Source organism: Ursus maritimus, unplaced genomic scaffold, assembly GCF_017311325.1.
Source record: "Ursus maritimus isolate PB19 unplaced genomic scaffold, ASM1731132v1 scaffold_34, whole genome shotgun sequence".
NCBI lineage: Eukaryota > Metazoa > Chordata > Mammalia > Carnivora > Ursidae > Ursus > Ursus maritimus.
This window is the reverse complement of record NW_024426008.1, coordinates 13,591,099-13,607,834: the sequence shown is the minus strand read 5'-3', so window position 1 is coordinate 13,607,834 and position 16,736 is coordinate 13,591,099. Positions and strand designations below refer to the sequence as shown.

Below are 16,736 nucleotides of genomic sequence, written 5' to 3'. Positions count from 1 at the left end.
GAAATTGGTTGTAAAAGGTAAGGATTATAAAGAGAAGAAATTATCCAGCTCCTAATAGCTATCTGTGCCTTTGTAAGGTCATTCCCTCTACCTGAGGCATGTCTTTCTCTTCTCCACGTGGCAAACCCCAGCTCAGAGCCAGACCAGCACGCCTCTTCTCTGTGGTTATCTGTCTGCCTCCCCCAGACTGAGTTAGAGACATTCTTCTTTGGACTCCCACAGTAACTCAAGGGCATTTATTACATCATGATAGGATAGGATAGGATAGGATAGGATAGGATATATGATACGTGATATGATATGATACATGATATTGTAAGACCCTTAAAAAAAAAGACAATGTCCTTTTTTAAAAAATCTGTACCTTGGGACGCTTGGGTGGCTGACCCGAAGCCTCTGCCTTCGGCTCAGGTCATGATCCCAGGGTCCTGGGATTGAGTCCTGCATCGGGCTCCCTGCTCAGAGGAGAGCCTGCTTCTCCCTCTGCCTGCTGCTCCCTGTGCTCTCCCGCTCTGCTAAATAAATAAAATCTTTTTTTAAAATCTGTACCTTTGGGGCGCCTGGGTGGCTCAGTTGTTAAGCGTCTGCCTTTGGCTCAGGGCGTGATCCTGGAGTTCTGGGATGGAGCCCCACGTCAGGCTCTTCCGCTGGGAGCCTGCTTCTTCCTCTCCCACTCCTCCTGCTTGTGTTCCCTCTCTTGCTGGCTGTCTCTGTCAAATGAATAAATAAAATCTTAAAAAAAAAAATCTGTACCTTAACCTGGTATATAATAGCTTTTTAAAAAATATTTGTCGAAGGATTATATGAAGGCACTATGCTGGGCTCTGCAGTCCAGTTCTTGAAAAGCACACACACAACCTTGAAGGGTATGGAACAAATGGACCCACACAAATAACCACAATGCAAGTTTGAGTGGAATAAGAGCTCAGCTGGACGTAGAATCAGTGTAACTGCAGCCGAGCCCTCCAGCTGGGAGCACAGGGAAGCAGGCACACCTTCGCAGAGAGAGGACATCTGAGCTGAGTCCTAAAGCACACGTGTGGATTTTACTTCCAATTTTGCTTAACCTGTCCGTATATTTATTATGCCCACCTCTTCTTATTCCCCATAGGACCCCAAGCTTTGGTGGCAGAAGGCTAGAGATTTTTTTAAACCTTGGCCAGTAGTTCCCAGGAGGTATTGTAAAGGAACAGATACAGAGTTTTCCATAATGCAATTTTGAGTGGCAGTTGTAGTTTTGATTATACACCCTGAAGCCTGTAAATTCCTGACAAATCAGCATATCTTTGAAGATGAAAACAGACTACACCAAGAAGATAAAGGTTTGAAAACTAGAAAGCCATAGAAATCTTATGTTTTCATTATATACTTATTGAGGAACAGATATGGTTTTTTTTAGATTCTAAGTAATTAGACTGCCCAAGTGAAATTGAAAAATGATGAACCATGACATACCAATCTATTTTAATATGATGTATAAAGGAATTCCTGCCCGTTTTTTTTTACAACATAGGAGGATATTCAATAAAATTTTGAATATAGGATTTTTTAAAGAAAGGATTTTAGAATATGATAAGCAATGAGAGTCTAGAAATTCATTCAGCCCAATGCTGAATCCAGTAGCGCGTAACTATAATCATAATTCAGCGTTTTGTAACATCTTCTATATCTAGCACCTAGTGGTTCTGATCGAAAAACTCTAATAAATATTGAAATATCTTCCTTCAGTAGCACTGATTCCAAAATTAAATATCCTTGTTTTTGTGTCCATTGGAGTCATCACATTGCTTCCCTGATGACAAATTATATAGGGTGTCCTAATAATGATCATGACCATTTATTCAGTGTTTATAACGTACCAGGCAATGGACTATACAAGACTTTTTTTATTTGTCAAATAAATAAAATCTTTTTTTAAAAAAGACTGAAAATTGAAAAAAAAAAAGACAATAGGCGATACATCGGTAGATAGTAGTGTTAAAGACACTATTACAATTGGAGTGTCTCCAAAGGGATTCCTGTAGTAAACATGAACAGCTAGTTTCTTTGCAGAGCGGGAATTTATTCACACACCCTCAAACTGATATTCCTTCTCACAGATCGAATTGCACAGAACATCATTAAGTCCCACCTGGAGACCTGTCAGTACACCATGGAGGAACTACACCAGCTGGCGTGGCAGACCCACACCTATGAAGAAATTAAAGCGTATCAAAGCAAGGTACTCGGGGAAACTACGAGACCGTTTTTCCTGGGATTTCACTATTTCTGGCTTTCTCAGACCTCAGCATTCCTGACATTTGGGGCTGGATAACACTTCGTGGAGGGACTGTCCCGCACACTGTAGGATCCTTAGCATCGTCCCTGGTCTCTACCCCGCCAGATGCCACTGGCAACCCTCTCACACAGCTGTGACAATCCGGTGTCTCCAGATATTGCCAGATGTTTCCTGGGAGGCAAAACTGCCCCAATTAAAAAACTGCCATATTTGAGGGACCAGGGGAACTGTGCCTACAACAGATGACTTGAGGACCTCTCATGGTGGCTTCCTGGGGCTAGGCAAGGAAGAGAAACAATTGAGAAATTGTAGCGGTAATAATAGTTGCGATTTACAGTACAAAGATATGCAGTGAAGCATCCTAAATGTTTTTTCTTGCCCTACATGTTAAAAAGGACCAAAGGAGAAAAGGACAACTCACCTCATTATTATTATATTATTATTATTATTAATTATTATTATTACTTTGTGTCCACTAGAGAAGTTTTTAAGAGAAGGAATTTGCCATGGTTATATAGGCACATTACTTTCCTTGGGGATGGAGATCCACAATTACAAGATCTACGAGTAAATGAAATTTTAAATAAAATACATAAATGTGTCTATATCTAAACATATGAGGGGCAGCTGGCTTGGTCAATCGGTAGACCATGCAACTCTTGATCTCAGGATCATGAGTTCGAGTCCCACATCGGGTGTAGAAATTACTTAAAAATAAAATCTTAAAAAATATATATAAATGAATAAATATATGATTATAACATACTGATTTTTTTCCACTGGAACAATTAAATCTTAGCCCTTTTATATAAATAAGAAGACAAAAGCATAGGTATTATCATGACCAATAAAAAGCAGAATCACACACTTGGACTTATGTTTCCCGTTCCAAGGAAAATAATGCAAGGATCAAAATACATTTCGGAGATTCTAAATTACTTAAGAGAGTGATTTGATTTGAGGTCTTTCCCTGTGAAATTTTTTTTTATACCAAACAGCCCTCTCCGTAAGTTCTGGAAAAAGAACACAATGTAAAAATCTTACAAGTTCAGTGTTCATTAGGTGCCCATGAACATGGCCGGATGAAAGCCTGGGAACGAAATCACTGTTTCTCAGGGCAAGAGTTTGTTTTCCCAAAATGGACTAAGAGCTTGAGTTTGTTTAGGGGAATGGAAGGAGGGGAAAGAGCAAAGAAACTGTAAACATCTGTCTCTACATATTATTGCAATGCTTCCATTATTTTAGTCTCAGTACACTGACGATTGTGGTGTATCAAGCTTCAAGCAGGTCAGAACAATATGTTAGAAAATATTGTCCGCCTCTTTTAACGGAATTGGGTACAGCGGGCCTTGGGCCCCTAGTGGCAGGTAAGCACCGGTAGGGAAACCCTGACTCTCACTGGCTTTCCAAGTTGACCTCTGCTCCGTGCACAGTCCGTGTCCTCTGTCTTGAAGTCCAGGGAAGCGCTGTGGCAGCAATGTGCCATCCAGGTCACGCACGCCATCCAGTACGTGGTGGAGTTCGCAAAGCGGATCACCGGCTTCATGGAGCTCTGTCAAAATGATCAGATTCTACTTCTCAAGTCAGGTAAGCAAGGAGATTCACGACGAGACCAGGACGTGGTCAACCCTTCGCTCAGTGTTGCTTCTGGAAAATCTTCCTCCCATATGTAGTTCATTTTTACCACCCACACTGTCAGCCAACTCCCGGAGGAAACTCTCGTTAATAAAAATGCCCCGATACTCATTCAGTTCCCCTTTGAAGTCAAATACAATTTTGCTTATTGAAAGTAGAGCTATTAATTGCAGAGGTTGAGATACCCAGCCTGACAGGCAGTGCGAGTAATTAGCATGTCAAGGTGGCTGAATTGCTGAGCTGGCTCGAAAACGCACGACTTGCCTTCTGTTGGGGGAAAGAAGTCCAGGCTAGCAGCGCTCTGCCTCTGTGGTCATTTCCAATCATTTTAATGAGGATAGCCTGCAGCCAGTATACACCCAGAGAAACTTCCTGAGCTCTCATCTTCCCTCCCCTTCTCTCACACACGCTCTCTGACTCACGCACAGTCACTTAGGAGACTCTGCACGTGACTGACTTCACAGATGCTGTTACCCAAACAGGAAATGAATTTTCTTTCTTGACCTGCCCCCCCCCTTTGAAAATGGAAAATAAGAACCATCACGGTGTTGGTTAACCATGGACCTGGGCCACAGTAATAATTAAAATGTATACAAGTGTGTGTGCAATAACACACTTTACATATGTTCATGTTTACTCATGACATCTCATGTAGTCTGGTGACACTGGTATTATTTCCATCTTAGAGGAGGAGAGGAAGATTTAGAGAAGTGAAGGGCTGCGTTCAATATCGCAAAGCCAGTATATGGCAAAGCTGGCATTTGAACTTGGGCCAGGTAGAATTATAAGTTGCTGCTGCTTCTTTACCACATGATTAAAGATGATACAAACCCTGACTCGAACTTGAAGTTGATCTGCACGTTATCTGTTGCTGGGTACGAATGAGCCCGACACCTAGTTCAAATGACACTAATCATCAATTTTCTCCCAAAGCTACTACATGAGCAGCGTTCAGCAAGGGATGGTTTGTCTCTGCTCCATGTGGGGTTCACTGAGGCAACTTGACTGAGGGCAGTAGGATCCACTCACATGGCTGCCAGTATGAGTCCAGAGTTCAGTCAAGACTCTGGGCTGCAGGCCCCAGTTCCTATCCATGCACGTCAACCTCTCCACAGCCTCTCCTAGCATGCTTGCTAGGTTTCAAAAGCTAGCACTCCCAAAGAACAAGGCCAAATTGCACAGCATTTTTCTGGCTTAGCAGTGTTATCTCCACCCCACCCTATTAGTCAAGGCAGTCATGACAGCCCACCTGTAGGAGACATGGATCCTTCTTCTTGGTGGGGGAGTGGTAAGGCTCTTAAAAAGCTTGTGGGATGGAAGATATTTTTATGATTCTCTTTGGGGAAAAAAAAAGTCTGCCATATTTGATATGTGACCTTGAGCTAACCTTTCTAGATGGCTGTTTCCTCATTTGCAAAATAAAGAGATGGCTTAGAAATAATGAATTCCAAACTTACAATTGCATCGGCAGCATCGGAGTTGCTGATGGGACTATTCTGTACCTCGTAGGCATCGTCCGAGGCCCATGGATCTGAATCTTCTAGAAGGGAACACAGTTCACTGTATTTCTAAATCTCAGATATAGCCAGTCCAAAGGTTGACACTGGAGAACCACGGCACCATATTATCTTTTAACACCTCTGCCTGCTGTAAAAACGTTCACTCTAGTATAAAAGGCAGAGTACTTAACCTCCTTAAGCCTCCCGCAACTCACTCGTAAAAAAGGGCTAATAAAACTCCCCTGAAATGGTATTGGAAGGGGCAAATAAAATAACGAATGTAAGGGGCCAAGGGGAGTGCCTTCTGCCTTATACTCGATAAGTAGTACCTATTATTGTTTTTGTCAGAAAAGCACTGTTTTAATCAAGATGTACAAATCCCCTTCCATGTGTAGGCCCCTGTGCTAGGGGACATATAAGGGAAAGCAAAGAGAAACCAGCAGATCAAGGACAATGAGACACAGACCTGAATATTAAGTAGCAACATAAGAAAGGCCCCACGCATACCCTTAGGAACACCATGAGCGTAGCCAAATCACCCGTATGGTAGTTCCTCAGAACATCAATAAACGGTCAGAGTGCAAAACAATGGCAGCGAACTCATTCATTCAATAAATATTTAGGGGCGCCTGGGGGGCTCAGTCAGTTAAGTGTCTGACTCTTGGTTTCGGCTCAGGTCATGATCTCATGGGTGGTGAGATGGACCAGTGCATAGGCTTCCGCAGTCAGCAGGGAGTCTGCTTGAAGAATCTCTCCCTCTGCCCCTCCCCCTGCCCAGGCACTCTCTTACTCTCTCTCAAATAAATAAAGAAACCTTTAAAAAAAATAATAAAAATAAAACAAATACTTAGTAAGCACCTACTAGGTGCCAGGAACTTCTCTAGATCCTGGAGATATAATAGTGAATAAAATAACCACGCCTACCTGTGTCTGCAGACAAAGGTCCTGCCCTCTGTGGGCTAACAGTGAACTCAGAGAAATGCTAGCATCAAGGTTGAACAAGTTCCTTCACGTTGAGACTTCCCCAAGCCTTTGATCTGTGAATGTTGATTATAACTCTCCGAAGTGAGGTCATATTCCACATTTTGCCAAAACTCATTTGACCAAGAGAACTTCATTTCAAAGATATCAGATGTAAATGGTGCCCTCCAGAAACACCCTGAAGGAGTCCCTGTGTAAGTCATCCTGTGCTGAAATACACATGGGCTATGGTAGAAACCGCGGCAGGGAGCAGGTGTGGCCAATAGCAAAACTTCTACAGAAGTGAACAGACTGGACTTGCCTGCTGCAAAGCTCCTTGTGAATTCAGGAGTTGAAAGTTCCTCTAATATTAGAGAGAGAGAGAGAGAGAGAAAAGAAAGAAAGAAAGAAAGAAAGAAAGAAAGAAAGAAAGAAAGAAAGAAAGAAAGAAAGAAGAAAGAAAGAGAAAGAAAGAAAGAGGGAGGGAGGGAGGGAGGGAGGAAGGAAGGAAGGAAGGAAGGAAGGAAGGAAGAAAGAAAGAAAGAAAGAAAGAAAGGAAGAAGAGAGAGGGAGAGAGAGAAGGAAAGAGAAAGAAAGAAAAGAAAAGAAAAGAAAAGAAAGAAAAGAAAAAAAGAAAAATACGTAGTTTCCCAAAAACATATTGTTGCCGCCCTTCATTTTAGCCACGTTTAAAGTCTATTTTATCTTTAATTCCTCACATAAGCATGAAAAGAGCTTTATTTTTTACTCAGGAAGGAATCTTGAGGTATTTCGGAAAGGGTTCGTCTGTGTGTGTGTGTGTGTGTGTGTGTGTTTTCAAGGTTTTTTTTTGAAGTCTCATGGCCTTTATACAATAACTTCTTTATTATCGCACGTATATACATATTTTCTTTATTTTTTTATTCATAGGTTGCTTGGAAGTGGTTTTAGTGAGAATGTGCCGTGCCTTCAACCCATTAAACAACACTGTTCTGTTTGAAGGAAAATATGGAGGAATGCAGATGTTCAAGGCCTTAGGTGAGTTTACCTTTGGTGGTGACACAATTTTCTTAGCTGCCCTCAGTTTCTCCACTCAGATGGAAGTTGGTAAATGAAATGCCTTGATTCTTGAACGTGAACTAGCATCTCATTTGATGAGGGCTGGAGTAGGTGAGCTGCCAGTGTTTTATCTAACCCTTCCGCTCTGACAGTTGTGCATCCTAATATGAAAGGCTGGAGAGAACCACAGACCCCATTGAGATCAACCGCACCTCATTCAGAAATCAATGAAGACCGGTTCTGAAAGAGCTGAGATGCGTTCTAGATTATTTTTTGTAGGGTCAACTTTTATTTTCCCTTCTAGCTTACCACCTCACAGAGTATATTAGGTAGACCACTGGTGGTGCATGGGTGATATCCTAAGTGTCTTCTGTAAATTCATAATCATTAGTTAAGACATTTAATCAAAAGAAGAGCTCCTTCACTTGCTTCTCACCCACAGCGGTGACTTTCTTCCTGTTAATTCATGAAGCTCTGGGAGCACAGGGAGAGTGGGTGCCAACCTGTCCCCAAATGACCCCAGACCATTCCTGTGGGTGGGCACCCACAGAGTCAGTCTTTGGAAGTGTTGGGTATCATTCACATCCAGGCATCAGTACGTGGTGCAGATAAGAACGTTAGCAAAGATGGGCCGATGCCAGGAAAGGTTTTAACGATGGGCAGTGCCATTTGTTCCATACGTGGCCCCTGGGCATCACAGCAGGCCTGTGCCCTTTCGCCTTTTGTGCTGTCAGTTGATATGGCGGCCAACAGCAAGTCCGCCCGCCTGGCACTGTTCCCTTCTGCAGTTGATACACACCCATGTCATCTACAAGGCTAGATTTTCAAGAAAGGAGGAAAAGCCTTGGCAAGCAACTTGGGTATATTTCCAGCCTCATAAAATAAACATGTACCAAGGATCAGTGTAGGGATGAAGCATTCTTTTGCCAAAATTCACCACTGCTAAGCAACTGGCCTACAAGGCATCCCTCGGAAGGTGCCTGCCCCTCAGTAAGATTTTCAGGGAAGTTACCGACTTGAAAGCTACCTCCTCTTTGTTCTATAAGAAGTTTTGAACACCTCACTTTGAGGCCTCTGGACATTCTATGTGGCCAGGGTCCAGGGCCACTAAGACTGATAGCCCTTAGCCCCTGTTTTCGGTTTTCTCTGAATGCTCTCTCTCTACTGAAGGATCCCCAAATCACTTATTTAATTTTTTTTAGTGGGAACTAATTTCAAATTTACAAGATTAGGTTTAGTTTATATATTCCCAGTTGAATAAATCCAGTGGGCACACATCATCCCCATTGGCCCCTCACTGGTAATGTTAACTTTCAGTAATTGATCGAGATGTTGCCCAATTTCCTCATTCTGTAATTATTAGGAACTTGGAAATATTTTTACATAATGTGAAAATCCTTGAATGCACTTTGGATTATGGGACTTCTCTTACTAATGCCCCATTCCGCTCAGATATTCTCATTTAATTTTTCTTCTTTTAAGGTTCCGATGACCTAGTGAATGAAGCATTTGACTTTGCAAAGAATTTGTGTTCCTTGCAGCTGACTGAGGAGGAAATTGCTTTGTTCTCATCTGCTGTTCTGATATCTCCAGGTAAGGAGGTCTGAGGTCCTGTCTTTTAAAAAAAAAAAAAAAAGTTTTTCTGTCTTTACCATGGATTACACCTACTGAAGCCTACGTACTCAGGAGAAATTTAAATTTTCTTTAGCAAGCTTGTGATATTTTTGGACGATTCAAAGGAAAGTAGCCTTAAATTCATTGAAATGAGCCATTTTGCCCCACAGGCAAGAGAAGGGTGTGTGGTAAGGGTCACTCCAGATTCAGATAAGCAGAAGTATTCCTTAACAGATTAATGAGGATGGATGGTGGCCTGAGTTTTGGCTAAGTTCTGTTTCAATTTTAAGAATAAAGGACATCGAAAACAAATGTCTAGTAAGGTGAGACTTTGTAGAAATATATTTAAATGAAAGATCCAGCATGAGGACAAAAGAAATAAAATGTACACCCTCTCCTCTTTAAATACCTCTTGTGATGGCTTTTCCACCAAAATTAGCACTATTAGGGGCTTTGAAAGGAGGTGAGGACAGCAGAGGGAAAAACGACTCCAACTAAAGACTGGAAAAGGAGGAATCTCTGATGTGGCGGCAGAAGTCCCATACGGGGATCTGTCATCATTTATCTCTGTGACTTTAAACACTTGACCCCCCACCCAGAGCTTCAGTCTCCTCATCTATAAAGTAATAGGTTAGGACTTCATTATACTAAAGATCATGGGGCACCGGGGTGGCTCAGTCGGCTCTTGATTTCGGTTCAGGTCGTGATCTCCAGGTACTGAGATTGAGCCCCATGTCGGGCTCCACGCTCATCTCGGAGTCTCCTTAAGATTCTCTCCCTTTCCCTCTGCCCCTCCCCACCCCTCATGTGTGCTCTCTCTCTCTCTCTCTCAAATAAATAAATAAATCTTAGGAAAAAAATAAAAGATCACATCTAGCTCTAAAATGTAATAAAATACCAAAATTTTCAAAGAAGGTAAGGGGTGATGTTTATAGATCAAAAAGAACAGTAGCAATTGAAATGCTATTTAAAATATATGGCAGCTCAAAAATGTCTAGAATCCTAATAAGTACATGGCTCCTTCTTCAACCAGAATGAGAATTCAGAGTCACTCAGCTCTCTGCTTGGTTAGATTTTGAGTGAAGGGATACCAGTGTCATTTACAGTTCTCTATTGGAACACGTTCTTAATAATTTTTATGGCCAAGAGACTCATTCTTTCTATAAAATTCATCTTAGAGACTAGAGCTCTTCTTATAGCCTAACATAGTTTTCAGTGGGGCTGGAAGAATTTAATCTTACCTCCGATTACACACATTGACATGTCATTCCAGCTATACCTACCAATGATACCAGTCTCTACACTTTTTTATTTTATTTTATTTTATTTTATTTTATTTTATTTGAGAGAGTGAGCAGGGGGTACGGGGAGGGGGCAGAGGGAGAGCGAAACTCTCAAGCAAGCTCTGAGCCCAGCATGGAACCCAACATGGGGCTTGATCTCAAGACCGTGAGATCATGACCTGAGCTGAAATCAAGAGTCAGATGCTTCACTGACCGAGGTGCCCCTCAGCCTCTGCGCTTTTTATCAGTGAGGCTTTATCTATTTATTTTTAAATTTTATGAAGATTTTTAAATTTGCCTCTGTTTTTTATTTAACCACGTTTTCAAAAATGGAAATTATCACTTGGCATATTATTACTGAGAGTTTCTTCTGAGGCTCTGTCTACAATCAAGTTGTTCCTCTCGGGCTTTTTTGTTTGGGGGGTGTTTTGTTTTGTTTTGAACTCTACAAAGTTTCCCAGGCTTGGAAGCACAAAGATAAATGGGAGAAGTGACAAGAAATAGTTATTTCTGATAGCAACCACATGCCAGATAATTTTCCTTTTACCATTTTCTCATTGCATTTGACTGTTTCCAGGGACTATAGTTAAAGAGAAGACTCGTTCTAAGCCCGTGGGTCTGTGATGAGGGAGGCAGTCTCACTCTGCTTCCTGCTTGCTCAAAGAAAGTATTGCAAAATGCACTGTCCTTGTTAGGTATGTCTGTGGTAAGTCAGTAAATTCCTAGCAGCAAATACTGAAGACATGGCCTATCTAACCCAAACAATCCATGAAGATAACTGCCCCAGACTTAAGGGAAGCCTGCTGTTTATAGATCAGAAATCAGCTGAACTATGAGCCTTCTTCTGAAAAGAACATACTATAGCCATCAAATTTTGCTGAGTTTGGAAGTGTGACATTTGGCTTAGTCTACCAGAGAATCTTCCAGCCCTGGTAGCAGAGCCACGCTCAGAGACTTGTGCAGCTCCAAATACCTCGTTTGCCACCCTGACCTCGTGCCATCTTCAAAAAAGAGAGGAAAGACAGATGTCCAGCTTCTGCAGGCTCTATTCAGGCCAGACCCCACCCTTCCCCCAGTTCTTGTCATAAAAGCCACTGTCTGCTCAGCTCCAGATAGTTTAGGGAAGGGAGAGGGAGGGAAACCTAATTTATTCTGATTGACGATTGTCACTGAAGGCTTTTGTGCTCACTTACGTAAGGGTTTTGCTTAACTGGTGCCTAGACTTGTCCTTACCCCATCTAGGGTTACAGGATTGAGTTTCTCACCTGACCTGAACCGTGTTCAGATGGACCATCTCCAAGTTCTTTTCCATGAGTATTTGTTCAGCATTTGGAGGCTCTAGACGTCTCTTCATGGAAGCGCCAACTTGAGGCATTGATGCTGGGCTGCGTTTTGTCACCATGGTGTATAAAGCTTCTAGAAAGAAGGGAAGGGAGGTGGCGGTGAAGAAAGGGATATAGGAAGGAAAAAAGAAAACACTGTAGGGTAGGAGAAAGGAAAGGAGGGATTATCCTCTCCACCACTTAAAAATGCCGTGTAGAAAAAGAGCACACAGATTGAATTTGTGAAATTGATTCATGCTTATGCTTTGCATTACAGGGTAGCTTATAAAAGGGAAGGGCGATCATGAATACTGAAAATATTCCTGTGGAATAGATTTTCTTCTATAATTCATTTTCTTCACAAGTCATTAACTTCTACTTTGAAAGAATCTAAGTATATGTCCAAAAAAAAGAGAGAGATGTAAATTGTCACAGATAATACACAACACGCTGGTTTTTATTAGAACATTGGGTCTTTCCCTCCATCCTCCTTTCCTGGGTCAGTATATCTGGCATTACTGCCATCCAGGTATTTCTTATAAGATATTTATGTTTGTTCCCCGCCCTTCTTACCTCATTCTTTCTTTTCCTTTGTCAGACCGAGCCTGGCTGATAGAACCAAGGAAGGTCCAGAAGCTTCAGGAAAAAATTTATTTTGCACTTCAACATGTGATTCAGAAGAATCACCTGGATGATGAGACCTTGGCAAAGGTAGGTCCTCAGAGCACCGACCTACTGTCACCGAAAGAAAGCAGCGACTAGTTATAAAGCAAGGGCATTTCTCAGCAGCAACAATTTTTGGAAGTTACCAGAGATGCATAAATGTTGAGGTGCCCCTTTAAAAAAACAGATAAATAAATTATAATAGATTGAGAGGAGAATGACTTTCTTCGGGAAGGATGATATTGATGGATCTCAACCCCAGGCCTGCGAAGACCAAGGAAAGCTAAGGGTGTTTTATATGAAGAACAAAAGCTCGAAGCAAGGGATCAAGTCTCCAGAGCTGACATGTGATGAAGGAAGAGAGTTTGTGTCACTTCAGAAGTCAGATGTGCGCCAACCTTAAGAGTAGGGAGATGTTTATTCAAAATCAGAAAGAAGTATAAAATGATAAGAATTGCTGAACAAAGGCATAAACCATTGTGAGGTAGTGAGCTCCCTGGCATTGGTTGAATTCTAGTAGATACTGCTTGGTTTTTCGTCAGATGTGTTGTAAATCGGAGTCCTTCCCAGAGTAGAAGATTAAACAGATTACTTGTAAATTATCCTTCAGTTCTACTTTTTTCATACAAGATTTGCCCTGGGGTTCCTTCAAAATGGTGAAGTATCCCAAGGGCAAAATGCAGGCAACCTGCCATCAATTTCTTTGTTCAGCTTCATTAAGAATAGTGATCTTAAAGAAGAGTTCTGAGAAGAAGTGTTTACCAGAGTAAAACTCTCATAAGGGGAAGAAGTGATTTCCTAAGGATTGAAACTCAGCATTATTTTAGATCTTAAAGTATCTTGGATTTCTTAAGAACTGGAATTTTTTAGAGGGCAAGCAACTAGGAAACGGAGCATATTCTGCATTGAAGATGATAGGAATCCTAGGCTGTATTTATCATCATTAAAACCCTCCCACTGCTCTTAAAGTTCTTTATTTTTAATAAAGGGGGAAGATTCTGAGATATTATCAGATATTACTTTGCACATACAGGAACTCCTATAAAAAAATTCTATGAACTAAATATGCTGTTTCATGATGATAACATTTTGTTAAGATGAACGCCTCACTAGGAGGGACACTTTTACACTGTACAGTGATAGCTCTCTGGTAGAAATGGTTACTTTTTATGTGGCCAAGGACAAACCACCTGCTGTCTGTACCTGAGTTTTCTCCCCGTTGAGAGCAAAGCTTCTGCATGCTTCCGGATACACTGGGCAGAAGAGATGGCTGTGGGAAGACACATCTGTCTCTATAATTGCTCTGCAGAATATGCCATAACTACATCTGGTCAATTAATGGGGGGGGGGGTTCCCACCTTTTAGATTTCCTGAAGACCTTGGTCCCCATACCTACCATCCTAAAATTAAGGTCTTGATATGAGGGTAATGAGGATTATCATCTTTTTGCTTCTGTACAGATGTTTTGAGGTTCAAGGGAGATACACAGTGTATAAATTCTTCTGCTTACACCATTTTCTACCTCCTGGTATTTGGGGTAGAAAGGAAACAAGAGAAAGTGTTAGAAGAGGATTGTTTCTTGTATAAAATTCACTGGAGTTACTACCACCGGTTATGTGCGGATATAAGGCTTTTGTGTGGACCCTTGCTTGTAAGCCATTTCAATAGGATGCCCTGTGAAGTAAGGGGCAGGGGCCATGGAGGAGAATGAGCACTGGATTCTAGCTGATCCCAGCCCTGAACTGCGTGGTTTCAGTCTCTTTGTCTTAGTCTTAGATTCCTAAACTGTCAAGTGCTGGGACTAGGGGGATGGGAACAGGCAAGTGTCTCGAGTTCTCAAGAGCTTTAACACCGTAAGGACAATGGTGACATCCACGCATAGGCTCACCCTCTCATCAAGCCCATACTCCCTAAAAGGAATCACTTGATTTGCATCCAGCAAATCTATTCTATCCCACCACAGAGTCTCATCTTTTCAGAAATGCTCCTTCTGTCCCCATAGTCACGGAGCTCCTGTGCCTCCACAATGCCTCTTAAACAGCAGCAGCCATTCTTAATATTTGTAATTTATAGACACAGGGAATCTGGGCGACATCATGAAACCTGCCTCTTGGAGAACGTGCACATACCCAGCTGTGGTATTCACGTCCGGGGGCTCAGGTAAACCCGCAGTAAGTGGGGTAGATCTGCCTTCTGTGTAATGTGCGAAGACTATTTATAGTGTCAGCCAGTTTGACCCTGAATGAGTGGAACGGACATCCGATGAGAGGGGCAGCGGTCAGACATCGTCATTGAACTTCATCCTGAAAGAACAGTCTCCAACACACTTCCACCACTTTCATTTCCTGAAATTAAAGTTCAAGTGGCAGTGTCTTATACTTTTGATCAAAGTTGGACGTAGGGAAGGTGTGAAAATTAGGAATTTTGTATCCATTAACTAGAAGATTCCAATCCCAATATATTAGTTTATTTTTAAGCCTTATTAAAGAATCTAGTTTCCTTTCCTCATAGCATAATGATAATATGTAGCATATTTATAATAAATCATCAGAACCACTTCCTAGCTGAGTGACCCTGGAAAGGTGACTTAAACTCTGTGCTTCGATTTCCTCATTTGTAAAGTGTGACTGAAGATAATGGCAAGGTTATGTGGTTGTTTTGAGGATGAAATGACATTCACTATCAGCAAGCTGCACACCCCAAGAATAGGTCTAGTGTTTGAGTGCTGCTGTTGTCGCAGATGAAAGAAATGCTATTATGGCAGGGAAATTTTTATCCAAAACTTAGTTAATCACTAATGGATGAAAACTATTTTGAAAAATGGAAATTGGAGGGTTGAGGAGATGGAGTATGGCCTTCCAAGTAATGGAGAAAATGATAAGAAGTAAGAAAGTATAAGGTATATTTGAGCTACGAATAGTAGTTAGGTTTGGCTGAATCCTGGATTTGGAAAGTCAGGAAAAAGATGACACTGGTCACTTTTATTAAGTTCAGAACCACTGCCAGGGTGAGTGAATATTTGAACTGCAGAGACAGGTGACAATCTAGTTCTCTGGCCTATGGGCTTATTTTCCTTACAAGTCACAAGAATCTGCCATTCCTATTGCTCTGACCAGAGGACGGAGGACAAAGGAGAAAAAGGAGTCAATCTAGCTCGGGCCAGGGTGTGGTGGCGCACGCCCGGCCAAGGGCAAAGCTTGGGTCTGGACGTCTTGCTCATATCCCAGCCCTTCCCTCAGCGCAGCCTCTGGGTCAGGGCCATAGCTGGAGGCTTGTTGGATAAAGTCTTCTCCAGCCCATCCCCTCCCGTTGAGTCTCCTGGATAATTAGAGTCATGAAATCTTGTTAGGTAGTCTGTTTATTTGTTCCTAGCACTCCTGCAAATACATGCAACACTCCTGGGTTCTTGCCCAAAGCTTTACTGGGAAGTTTAAAAGTAGCAAACTCCATAATGACACATATCCTATGGGAAGGCATGGAGAACTCAGGGTGGGAGTCAGACCGCCAAGCCTGCTTGCTCCGCCATATGCAGAGACTAGAGCAAGTACTGGTTTTTATTTTGCCACAACTAGAACTCTTCAGTGAGCACCATGCCTTCAGTCCATTTCTCCAAACAGTGTTCAATTTCTTGTGCCTGGCCATGTGCTACAGATGGGCCACACTACCCTTTTGGGTGTTTTTAAGCACACGGTTCTGTGCTGGTGGAACTTCTAATTCTTCTAGATATGGAGGAGTCTAGTGGTTATTCTGAAGCTCAGTATCTCCCTCACACCTCTCTTTCCTCCTATTCCTGGATGGCCAGAAAGTTATTACTTGACCCCTGTGGCTCTCTCTCTTCCAGTCACTCTTTTTAAAAAATTTTTTAATTTAAATTCAATTTAATTAACATATACTGTATTATTCGTTTCAGAGGTAGAGTTTTGTGATTCAGCAGTTACATACAACACCCAGTGCTCATTACATCAAGTGCCCTCCTTAATGCCCATCACCCAGTTACCCCATCCCCCCACCCACTTCTTCTCCAGAAACCCTCAGTTTGTTCCCTATAGTTAAGAGTCTCTCATGGTTTGCCTCCCTCTCTGTTTTTGGCTTATTTTATTTCTCCCTCCCTTCCCCTATGATCCTCTGTCTTGTTTCTTAAATTCCACATATGAGTGAGATCATGTGGCACTTGTCTTTCTCTGACTGACTTATTTTGCTTAGAATAATGCCCTGTAGTTCCATCCACATCATTGCAAATGGCAAGAGTTCATTCTTTTTGATGGCTTAGTAATATTCCATTGTATATATATACCACATCTTATCCATTCATCTGTCAGTGGACATCTGGGCTCTTTCCATAGTTTGGCTGTTGTGGACATTGCTGCTACAAACATGAGGCTGCGTGTGCCCCTTCAAATCACTATGTTTGTACCTTTTGGGTAAATACCCAGTAGTGCAATTG

At 41.9% G+C, this 16,736-nt stretch overlaps 1 protein-coding gene across 1 annotated transcript in view; it reads left to right on the top strand.

Annotated features, from left to right (window-relative positions):
- RORB (RAR related orphan receptor B) overlaps positions 1-16,736 on the top strand; it is a 180,842-nt gene that overhangs the window by 156,998 nt on the left and 7,108 nt on the right. The window contains exons 5-9 of the mRNA XM_008690964.2: positions 2,100-2,221; positions 3,733-3,865; positions 7,282-7,389; positions 8,893-9,003; positions 12,228-12,340. Of these exons, the coding sequence (XP_008689186.2) occupies positions 2,100-2,221; positions 3,733-3,865; positions 7,282-7,389; positions 8,893-9,003; positions 12,228-12,340 (587 nt within the window). The remainder of the gene's footprint in view (positions 1-2,099; positions 2,222-3,732; positions 3,866-7,281; positions 7,390-8,892; positions 9,004-12,227; positions 12,341-16,736) is intronic.